The 12484-nt window shown below is 45.4% G+C and overlaps 1 protein-coding gene across 1 annotated transcript in view; it reads right to left on the reverse strand.

Annotated features, from left to right (window-relative positions):
• Positions 1 to 12484, reverse strand: part of LOC137527274 (serine/arginine repetitive matrix protein 5-like) — a gene marked incomplete at its 5' end in the record, with an annotated part of 93894 nt that overhangs the window by 10941 nt on the left and 70469 nt on the right. Inside the window, 3 exons of the mRNA XM_068247780.1 lie at positions 8584 to 8733; positions 10076 to 10210; positions 11652 to 11741. Coding sequence (XP_068103881.1) covers positions 8584 to 8733; positions 10076 to 10210; positions 11652 to 11741 — 375 coding nt within the window. The remainder of the gene's footprint in view (positions 1 to 8583; positions 8734 to 10075; positions 10211 to 11651; positions 11742 to 12484) is intronic.

Here is a 12484-nt window from a genome sequence, read left to right on the forward strand (position 1 = left end):
TAATTCGCTATATATATTTAGTAGTTTACTGTGCACACTTAGAATAATTAGTTACAATTAATATTGAATTTAATAATTAGGCTGCAAAGACACCCTACTGTATGTTAGACCCATAGGCCTCACAAACGGCAATATCCCCCCCATAAACCACCCACAAACCCTACATATACAGTTTTCCCAGATGGCAATAAAATCCACATGAATGGCAAAAAGGAAATAATAAAATACACTAAGGGGAAAGAGGTTATGGCAGAACAAATATATATATATATATATATGCTCGAGGATACGCGCGCATCGGCACATGAGCGCGTGCGGGCGAGCACCAGGGTCCATGCCCAGGTACCGCACGCACCCACTCGCGTAGCCCCACCCACGCCATCCCCACAAACGAGCCCCCTGTCAGAACTATCGTACAACCGGCTGGAGGTGGCTCATTTCCTCCAGACACTTGTTGAGGCCCCCTGGCTCCAGGGTCCCTAGCTTTAAAATCCAAAATGACTCACGTCTACATAGGACACGATACCTTTCATATTTATTATGGTGTACTATCTGTTCCATGAGAGTGGCCCTCAAAAGTTTGAAGTCCCTATCATGAACAAGATTGAAGTGTTTAGATACCCCATGGTTTAATTCACCATTTTTAATATTAGACCTGTGTTTGTTCAATCGCGTCTGGAACTTTTGGGTGGTACGCCCCACATAAGAGAGGCCACAAGGGCAGCTTAATAAATAAATTACATAGGTGCTATGACATGTTAAATAGCTTCCTATACTATATTCGATGGAGGAGCTAGTTTTAAATGTGCGCGCCCCGTTATTCAATGTCTTACAAGTTAAGCATCGTGTAGATTTGCATGAGAAGCACCCCAGTCTGCCGCCGCCTCTATTCTGCACTTTCATCTTATCTACCATCCCCCCCGTCGGTAGCCTACTGGGTGCAATATGTCCCCTTATGGTTTTCCCTCTCCTAAAGACCACTCTTGGTCTCCGGGGGAGGGTCTGCTCCAAAATGGGATCACTCAGCAATATTGGCCAGTACCTACTAAAGATCTCTTTGCATTCATTGGCCTGTCCTGAATAGTTTACCACTATGGGCAAGCTCCTAGAGATCGGTTCCGTAGATCCAATCGAGGTTTTCACTGTCGGATTTGGAGGCAAGAGGCACTCCTGTTGTGTCAAAGCAGCTGCTCTATTAAACGCTGATTCCACCAAAGCCACTGGATAGTGTTTTTCCAAAAATCTGGATTTTAGAATGCCCGCTTGTTGTTGGAAATCATCTAATCTCGTACAGTTACGACGTAGTCTTTTGAATTGGCCAAATGGTACGTTTTTAAGCCACGGTTTGTGGTGGGAACTATAATAGTCCAAATAGCCATTTTTGTCAGTGGGCTTAAAATAATTAGTCGTATGGATCTCTCCACTCACTGGATCCACCTCTATGTTAAGATCCAGGAAGTGTACTTTAAGGGGATCTGTTTCCATGGTAAATGACAGGCCCAGTGTATTTGCATTCAAATGGTTTAGATACCCCTGTAAGTTCTCTAGGGAGCCCTCCCATATACATAGGATGTCGTCTATGAAACGGCGATGCAGGACGAGGCCCGCCCGGTATGGGTTGGTGTCGGACCATATATATTGTTCCTCTAACCAGCCCATATATAGATTTGCAAAGGCCGGAGCGAACCTCGTCCCCATCGCCGTTCCACGCAGCTGCAAATAAAAAGAGTCCAAAAAAGTAAAATAATTGGTCTTTAGTATAAAGTCTATAGCATCCAAAATAAACTGTTTCTGTGTTTGGGGCATCAGAGGATCCCCCTCCAAGTAATGGCCAACAGCTCTGAGACCCAGATCGTGGGGTATATTTGTATAGAGGGCACTCACATCTAGGGTTGCCCATCTATACAAAGTAGTAGACCACCTAACATCACCCAACACCTGCAAGGTGTGGGTTGTATCTTTTAAATATGCAGGTAATTGGCATACAAATTTTTGCAAATGGAGATCAATATAATGTGATAGTGAACTAGTAATTGACTCTATCCCCGCAATTATGGGTCTCCCGGGGGGGTTCTGGGTACACTTGTGCACTTTTGGGAGATGATAGAAAAAGGGGACTTTAGGGGCCTCAATATTCAAATAGTTGTATTCATCAGTCTTAAGTACACCCTCAGAATAGGCCTGACCAATTAGGTCCCTATATTTCTTCAAGAAGTCACCTGTAGGGTCATAGGTCAGTTTTCTATAATACAAGGGATCCTCTAGTAATCTGAGGGCTTCCTTTATATAGACATCACGATCCTGTACTACAACTCCCCCCCCCTTGTCTGTTTCCCTAATGACAATAGTCTCATTTGCTTTCAAAAGTTTTAAAGCTCTCTTTTCATCCTTGCTTAGATTCTGTCTATAGATGGGTTTATTATGTAATTTAAGTAAATCACTAGTAACTAGTTTGCAAAAGGTCTCTACTTGAGGGCCCTTGTATTGGATACCCAATAAACCCATTCCCTCAAGAGGTAGATATCCTAACTTTAGAGAAAGAGAGAGGCTATTTGGGGGAAACACTCCAAAAACTTATGGTATTGCCACTAATAATGTTAGAACATTTTATAATTCTAAAAAAACTTGGTCTAGAACACCGGGGGGCCCTGCACGGATTATCCCGATCCATAAGCCCGACACACCTATAGTTCTAAATAAGGAACCGACCCAGTCAGGTACACCCAATATTAGTGTGATGCCACCTAGTGGTGGCATACTGGAGACTGCAGTGTCAGTTGATGATAGCCTAGAAATGTCCCTTGAGAACTCATATACAGAGCTGCCCAAGGCTGCTCCTTGTAGTCCATTGGTCAATGCACTACAGTTGGTAACTGAGGTCCATCTATCTTCCCCCCTTCCCCCTATCAACTTAGCAACATGTCATCGGAGAATAACTACTGAAGCTTTGATACACACAATTCCTCTGGTGGAAACTTCCACTGAGGAAGTGCCCCCAAGCGAGATAATGCCACCTACTATACAGGTCCCTATTGAGAACAATGACCAGACTGAGAAACCAAAGACGTCAGAGACATCCAAAAATCGAGCAATGAGAACTAATATGTCTGGTCTGGACTCACCTTGTAAGGTTTTTTTAGGGGGGGACCAGATCCCCATTCCCCAGCGGATAATGAGGAGTCGGATCCCCCTATCGACCCTTCCGCGCATCACGGAGTATTTCAAAAGAGAAAGCCTGAAAAGGTCCCTCTCAGAATCAAATCTAATAGAAGAAATAAACGAGGGAAACGGGGAGCCGGTACAAAAACGACCACACTGACAAATGATAGGACCAATAACACCAAGTCAGTCCCCATTTTTAACCTATCATCTTATACCCTCACCAATTATGAAATATCAGTATTGAATAAAGGCTTATCCTTTTGTCCGAGTGAAAAAATCAACACATATCAAATACTCACTGACGTGCATGCATATGTTCGTAAACTATCATTGCAGAGATACTTTGCATTAAAAAATGACAAGAGGATCCCTAATCGAACTAGGGATACCGAAATAGAATTTGTGGGCGCTATGACTCTGGCTGACCCACTCTGTGAGGTGCCAGACGACCCTCTAGAACTAGCCCTACTTAAACCTATACATACGGACCTTAAAAAAAAGTCGAAATTTAATCCTACCCAATACAAGGGCCCTCAAGTAGAGACCTTTTGCAAACTAGTTACTAGTGATTTACTTAAATTACATAATAAACCCATCTATAGACAGAATCTAAGCAAGGATGAAAAGAGAGCTTTAAAACTTTTGAAAGCAAATGAGACTATTGTCATTAGGGAAACAGACAAGGGGGGGGGAGTTGTAGTACAGGATCGTGATGTCTATATAAAGGAAGCCCTCAGATTACTAGAGGATCCCTCGTATTATAGAAAACTGACCTATGACCCTACAGGTGACTTCTTGAAGAAATATAGGGACCTAATTGGTCAGGCCTATTCTGAGGGTGTACTTAAGACTGATGAATACAACTATTTGAATATTGAGGCCCCTAAAGTCCCCTTTTTCTATCATCTCCCAAAAGTGCACAAGTGTACCCAGAACCCCCCCGGGAGACCCATAATTGCGGGGATAGAGTCAATTACTAGTTCACTATCACATTATATTGATCTCCATTTGCAAAAATTTGTATGCCAATTACCTGCATATTTAAAAGATACAACCCACACCTTGCAGGTGTTGGGTGATGTTAGGTGGTCTACTACTTTGTATAGATGGGCAACCCTAGATGTGAGTGCCCTCTATACAAATATACCCCACGATCTGGGTCTCAGAGCTGTTGGCCATTACTTGGAGGGGGATCCTCTGATGCCCCAAACACAGAAACAGTTTATTTTGGATGCTATAGACTTTATACTAAAGACCAATTATTTTACTTTTTTGGACTCTTTTTATTTGCAGCTGCGTGGAACGGCGATGGGGACGAGGTTCGCTCCGGCCTTTGCAAATCTATATATGGGCTGGTTAGAGGAACAATATATATGGTCCGACACCAACCCATACCGGGCGGGCCTCGTCCTGCATCGCCGTTTCATAGACGACATCCTATGTATATGGGAGGGCTCCCTAGAGAACTTACAGGGGTATCTAAACCATTTGAATGCAAATACACTGGGCCTGTCATTTACCATGGAAACAGATCCCCTTAAAGTACACTTCCTGGATCTTAACATAGAGGTGGATCCAGTGAGTGGAGAGATCCATACGACTAATTATTTTAAGCCCACTGACAAAAATGGCTATTTGGACTATTATAGTTCCCACCACAAACCGTGGCTTAAAAACGTACCATTTGGCCAATTCAAAAGACTACGTCGTAACTGTACGAGATTAGATGATTTCCAACAACAAGCGGGCATTCTAAAATCCAGATTTTTGGAAAAACACTATCCAGTGGCTTTGGTGGAATCAGCGTTTAATAGAGCAGCTGCTTTGACACAACAGGAGTGCCTCTTGCCTCCAAATCCGACAGTGAAAACCTCGATTGGATCTACGGAACCGATCTCTAGGAGCTTGCCCATAGTGGTAAACTATTCAGGACAGGCCAATGAATGCAAAGAGATCTTTAGTAGGTACTGGCCAATATTGCTGAGTGATCCCATTTTGGAGCAGACCCTCCCCCGGAGACCAAGAGTGGTCTTTAGGAGAGGGAAAACCATAAGGGGACATATTGCACCCAGTAGGCTACCGACGGGGGGGATGGTAGATAAGATGAAAGTGCAGAATAGAGGCGGCGGCAGACTGGGGTGCTTCTCATGCAAATCTACACGATGCTTAACTTGTAAGACATTGAATAACGGGGCGCGCACATTTAAAACTAGCTCCTCCATCGAATATAGTATAGGAAGCTATTTAACATGTCATAGCACCTATGTAATTTATTTATTAAGCTGCCCTTGTGGCCTCTCTTATGTGGGGCGTACCACCCAAAAGTTCCAGACGCGATTGAACAAACACAGGTCTAATATTAAAAATGGTGAATTAAACCATGGGGTATCTAAACACTTCAATCTTGTTCATGATAGGGACTTCAAACTTTTGAGGGCCACTCTCATGGAACAGATAGTACACCATAATAAATATGAAAGGTATCGTGTCCTATGTAGACGTGAGTCATTTTGGATTTTAAAGCTAGGGACCCTGGAGCCAGGGGGCCTCAACAAGTGTCTGGAGGAAATGAGCCACCTCCAGCCGGTTGTACGATAGTTCTGACAGGGGGCTCGTTTGTGGGGATGGCGTGGGTGGGGCTACGCGAGTGGGTGCGTGCGGTACCTGGGCATGGACCCTGGTGCTCGCCCGCACGCGCTCATGTGCCGATGCGCGCGTATCCTCGAGCATATATATATATATATATATTTGTTCTGCCATAACCTCTTTCCCCTTAGTGTATTTTATTATTTCCTTTTTGCCATTCATGTGGATTTTATTGCCATCTGGGAAAACTGTATATGTAGGGTTTGTGGGTGGTTTATGGGGGGGATATTGCCGTTTGTGAGGCCTATGGGTCTAACATACAGTAGGGTGTCTTTGCAGCCTAATTATTAAATTCAATATTAATTGTAACTAATTATTCTAAGTGTGCACAGTAAACTACTAAATATATATAGCGAATTATATTGGTATTGCTCCTTTAATAGGAGATATATATCAACCACCTTTTAGGTGGACTATGGTAATGACATCCCTGCCCATGTTAAGCCTATTGGCTGTTAGAAAGTGTATACTGAGTATTTAAGGAAGGAGTTTTTTAAAGTTTATATAACTAACTTGAAAAAGCGGAGGGCGTACCTCTGCGAAACGCGTTGTTTGATTTTAATAAATTTGTACTTTGCCAGTACAATTTTAGCCCTACTCCTTTATCATATACACAGCCGTGTGTTCCACTCACGGCTGCGCTTCCTGGATAGGACAGGACTTCTCCCCACCGCTCTAGAGAGTGAGCGTCCTGGTTGCTATCACTACCTACCACAGAGGAGCCTGGGACGTGACGTCACATCCGCCCCCACGCTGAGAGCTCGGTCCCCAGCTCGGCCAAGCGGGACGCAGGCACACCGAGGCTGTGTACGCTGTACCAGCCACACTACAAACAGGTGAGACCTGCCCAGCAGATGAGGATATTGTCTTGTATAGAAGGCTCATAGCGCCCCTTCTCTTCTTATGAATTTCACTGTTATGGTCACAGTGTATACTGTGTACAAAGTCCTCCTAGCTTCATCCTGGGCTAAGGCCCACCCCTTCCTGTGCTGGACACATCCCTTTCCTGCCAAGTCCCCGCCTACAATCCAGCCCTACAATACAGCTTCAACTGTAAATCCATTTTTGTTTAAAAAAAAAAAAATCATCAGTCCCTTTAGAAAATGCTACAATTAACCACAAACAGTATTTCAAGTTGCTTATCCTGGTTTCTGCGCACAATATAGTCACTCCACAGTGATCCTAACACATACTATCTGGTTGGAAATGTCAAACCTCTGACACCAGGCATTTAATGCATGTGAGGAAAATAAGTAACATTACTTCCTGTTCTGGGCAGCTTATTACTCATGAGGGAAGAGGAAAATATCTGGAAAGGTCTTAAAGAGACTCAGAGCTAATTAAAAGAAAACATTTTATACATACCTGGGGCTTCCTCCAGCCCCATCTGCCCAGATCGCTCTCACGCCGCCATCCTGGTGATGCTGATGACACCCAGCTATATTTGTCATTCAAACCCGATGTCACAGACCCTACTCCACAAATAAATGCATGCTTAGCTGAACTTCAGGAGTGGATGAATAATAATTGGCTAAAACTTAATGCTGACAAAACTGAGGTTCTTGTTATCGAGGGCAAGGGCTCAACAGCAAAGCAGCCCCAGTCTCAACCAACACCGCTAAGGATAGGGAGCTCAGACCTGAACAACTCAGACTGTGTGCGCAGCCTGGGAGTACTGATTGATAGGAAATTAAGCTTCAGGAATCAAATCTCAGCTGTTGTGAAACATTCCTTCTTTCACCTAAGGAATATTGCAAGGATTAAACACCTAATTCCTTCAGAGGATCTTCCAACCCTAGTTCATGCCTTCGTCACATCAAGGTTAGACTACTGCAACGTCCTCTACACAGGCCTGCATAAGAAAGACTTACGCCGCCTGCAAGTAGTACAGAATGCCGCCGCAAGGCTGTTAACGAGCCAACCCCGCCATTGCCACATAACACCAACCCTGAGCTCACTCCACTGGCTACCGATAAAATGGAGAATTCTGTTTAAGATTGGCTTACTGACATTCAAATCCTTGCACAATCTGGGCCCTGGATACCTGAAGGACTTGTTGCAACTACATCACCCCCCCCCCCCCCCCCCCACAATCTTAGATCAAAAGGACGTAACACCTTGGTCACACCCAGAGTCCACCTCAAAACCTTTGGAGACAGAGCCTTTTGTCATGCTGCCCCTACACTTTGGAACTCCCTGCCACACCCAATCAGGACAGCCCCATCCCTGGAAGCATTTAAGTCTAAACTGAAAACCTACCTTTTCAGTCTGGCATTCATGAACATCTGACTATCTCCTCTGTAACACAACCCAGCCTGAAACCCTGTATTAATCTGAGACACAGCTATGCGCTTTGAGTCCTATGGGAGAAAAGCGCTTTACAAATGTTATTGTATTGTATTGTATTGTATCCTCTGCTGCCCGCAGCTTCGGTACCGGGTCCTGTCACTTCTGTCAGTCGGAGCCAGTCTGACGTAAGTGAAGTGCGCTGTTTGCGCATCTCTCCAGCATCCGCTGGAGAGGTACGTAGAGGGCGCATTTCTCCTGCGTAGCTGGCCGTGACTGACGTAAGTGACGGGACCCAAGCGGAAGGGGCTGGAGGAAGCCCCAGGTACGCATAAAATGTTTTCTTTTAATCAGCTCTGGTACATTTTAAGTGTCAACAGAGTACAGTTTCCGGGCTTGAAAATGTGTCCAGTCTCTATTTTACCAGCTGATCACATGCTCAGTTCTGGGTCAGCACATGTAGCAGAGTGCCGGCATCTGATTGGTTACCTCAGTACTTGGTACTGGTGGAAAGAGCCCCTTAGTCTTTGGTCTCCCTCTTGGTCTTTTGGGGGTTAAAGGCTTATTTGTAGAATGGAGCACAAGCTTCCTCGGACGTCCCCTTTTTTTCACTTCATGGGTCCCCAACAAAACTGGTATCTGGAGAGGGAAAAAAAAACCAGAACAAAAATAAGAATTTGGGGGTCAGCTGTCACAAACACAAAAAGGAAGAAATTAATTTCCAAACGAGGACACAGACAGGAAAAAAACAAAACAAAAACAAAACCCACAACAACAAAGTGGACCATTCCTTGTGTTTTTCTGCATCCCCGGGCACTGACTAGCCTCTGCATTAAGTAAAAAGACAAAATATGCTGGAAATAGATGCAAAGCAGGATGCTGCAAAAGCCTGAACCACAATACCTGGGCTCGCAGTGAAGGAGATTTCGAGATAAGCCAGGGAGAACGCCGGGCTCGTAGGTTCCAACTGACAGCCGTTTGGAAGTATTATATACTGCTTCCTTACAGACCGGATGCAGAGATGCGTCTGATCTCTGAGGAAGTGTTACATTACTGCGAAACGGCTGTCAGGCCACCGGTGATTGTACCCCCACTGCCTGTACCTCCATGTCTGCCTTGTGCTTTTAACAATTGTTTACAATAAAAGCTTGATACCTTTGGAACCTACGTACCCGGCTCTCTGGCTTCTCTGCAATAACTACAGCACTCACACCACTCATCAAGCCGTGCACCACTATGTAGAAAATATGTCAAAAAGTATTTTTTAGGGTGAAGATGGGCAGCCCATTGCCTCAAATGGGGCTGCACCTCTCCGGTGACTGTGGGCAGCACCAGTTTGGGCTGTATGGACAAATGCTCATGTGACTGAACCCCAAGACTGCACCTGAGCAAACTGCTGCTGCATATGAGCACATTGTGGCAAAGCATCACGACTGGGAGCAGAGAGGAGGGGGCTGTGTATCCAGTATATTCACTTACCCCCTCCCCCAAGTGCACCTACTTCTCTCTTCTTCACCCTAATACTATATGCAGAGCAACACCACAGCAGAAAGAACATACCTATTCCATCACCTCCTCTTCCTTGCAGTCTGGTCAGAGTGTACCAGCGTCCCTCAATAGTCTCTTGTTGTCCCAGACCACAGGGAAGAGGAGTCGGTGCTCTGCGGTGAAATAGGTGTGTTCCTTCCGCTTTGGCTGCTCTGCATATAATAAGCATACAGGGGAAGGGGGTAGAGAGAAAGAGGCGGGCATCTTTGGGAGAGGGGTGGGATGTTCCTTCCACTTAGGGAGGGAGAGTGAGGCGCTCCGACCCCCCATCCCAGCTATGATGGTTGCGTCTCACATACAGGTCGGTCCCCATACCTTTCATTAGAGAGTCAGACCTACATTTCTCGAGTTATAGCCCCGGATATACAGTGATCGTTATTTTAATAATTCTGAAAGCTGAAGTAGTAAAAGGAGAACAGCGAGGGGACCTCACCTTTTTGGCAGAAGGAACTTTATTCCGACTTCCTTTCGGTCTTCCTCTTCCTCGTTTTGGAGTTAAAACTGGAATGCCTTGGAGGATTTTTCGAGGTCTTCCTCTTCCTACCTGCTGGCTTTCACTGAGCATCTTCTGGAGAGCAGGAAGGTGACAGAAAGAGATAATCGATTTTTTCTATACCAGCTAACCAGCTATAGCCAAACTTTGAGTGCTGTTTTTTGGAGAGGGGAGGAGGGACACTGGGTGGCCAACATGCACATGGTGTTCAGCAATACAGGGGATAAAAGCACACAATGCACTCATTCAACGTTAGGCATTTTTATTGTGAAACAGCCCTAATAGAGTGTAAAGAAGGCTTATTGACCAAAAACGTACTCTTTTTACTTTAAAGCACGCCTGAAGTGAATATAAAGAAAAACTAGTTTCTTACTTCAGTATATAGAAGCCTCTGATTACTCCAGAGGATCCCCTGATCTTACTCTCCTCCGTCTCTGCACCGGAACCCTACTTTTGAATATGTTGCTCGCGGCCGTGCTACCCTCGGTGAACGAGTGCGGACATACTGCGCAGGCACCAGCATCTGCATGTGCAGCAGGACAAAGCTGCACAAAGCTGCTCATGCATGGAGGAAAAGGTCAAGCACCGGTGGCTTACTGCTACTGCGCAGACGCAAAACTTAGTGGTGTCTGCACAATGCAGCTGCGCTTGTACAAGGAGGGGAGGGCAGATGCTAAGAAGAAGAGGATCCCGACCGGCAAAACAAATGGTTCTGGGACGGTAAACAATGGCCTTGGTGCTTGTACTAGGGGAGAGCTGAGTAAAAGGAGGTCGGACATCGCTCAACTCCGGCGGTGGAGCAGGTGAGTTAATGGCACAGCTTGCTTCCGCTCGCATTATACTCTGCATTGGGGCGGCTGCAGGAGGTCTCCAGTGTCTCTCCCTGCCATGGTGACACCTAGGGCTTGATTCTGTAAACGGTGCTAACTCAGTTAGCACGCCTAAAGACTTTGGGCGTGATAACTAGGGTGCTAACTGGGTCAGCACCGTTTACTAAATTTACATCGCGCGCAAAGTCCCACACTGAAAACTTTGCGTGCCCACAGCGTGGTGTGCGCGAAATGTCGCATTGCGGTGCAACGAAAACGGTGCGTTGATGCGCCTATAAGGTCGCATTGCGTGCGACTTTAACATCACATGGTGTGACATTAAGGTCGCACCCAATGCGACCTTATAGGCGCATCAGGTGCGCTGTTTTCGCGGTGCGCGCGCAAAGTTTTGCGTGCGGGACTGTGCGCGCAATGTGAATTTAGTAAAGGGTGCTAACCCAGTTAGCACCCTAGTTATCATGCCTAAAGTCTTTAGATGTGAATTTATCATGCCTAAACTAACTTTAGGCATGATATAGGGCTTTTCACAGGCGTGCTAACACTTAGCACGGTTTACTGAATCGAGCCCCTGGAGCGGTCCGCTCCTGCCGCCATCCTCTTAGTCCGCCACTGACACAAAATTTCCTGCTATCAATGAAACTAGACTGAGCTCTCCCTAAACGTTATAAACTGATTCTCGCTCTCACCAGTAGGGTGGCCAAAGATGGTTTCTTGTTTTTGCTCCCCTTTGGTCTTCCTCTGGATCTCTTTGGGACGTCTGGAACAACTGGTTTCACCTAGAAAGATGGAACACATCACGTAAATAACAAAACGTTCTCACAGCCATAACACCTAAGGCAGAACGCAGTCCCGCATGTGAACTCACTGCCCATACAATTGTATGAGCCGGCTCACTTTTCTGCCCTGTAACAGATTATACACTGCCTGTCCAAAAACAAGGTCTCCACCTGCTCAACAAGGCAAATAGGTAAGAGCCTCCCACTGGATAATTACTGCATGGATGAGTATGTGCCCAAAAAATTAGGTCAGGTGACTACCTTAATATATACCGAATCACCAGGTTATTTCATCAGTCAATTTCTTCTTCCCTGATGGCACGGGCATATGCCAAGATGGCAATTCCAGAATTTAATGTGTAGGATTTCAGGCAGGGAACACACTTGACTTTCAGTTTTCTGCGTGCGTTTTTCTGCATACTTTTTCTGCACACCAAGTGTGTTTCCATGCAGGAAAACTCGCGCGTTTTTTCACAGCAGCTGATGTAATTGATAGAGAAAACTGCCAAAATGTGCAGAGTCATCATGCAGATTGTCAGTTTTTTTTCTGCGTGCGAACAACACAGTAAGTGTGTAGGTAGAAATGGAAGGTCCGCAACAATATATCTTGAAAATGCTCAAAAATCTTTATTTGGGATGTGTCCTCATATCAGTAAAAGCACAGCTGACATGTTTCGGGCCAGATATTGCCCTTAATCATAGCTCAAAATCACACAAGGTCTCATCTGTTTTTATATAGGTGG

Source organism: Hyperolius riggenbachi, chromosome 8, assembly GCF_040937935.1.
Source record: "Hyperolius riggenbachi isolate aHypRig1 chromosome 8, aHypRig1.pri, whole genome shotgun sequence".
Taxonomy (NCBI): domain Eukaryota; kingdom Metazoa; phylum Chordata; class Amphibia; order Anura; family Hyperoliidae; genus Hyperolius; species Hyperolius riggenbachi.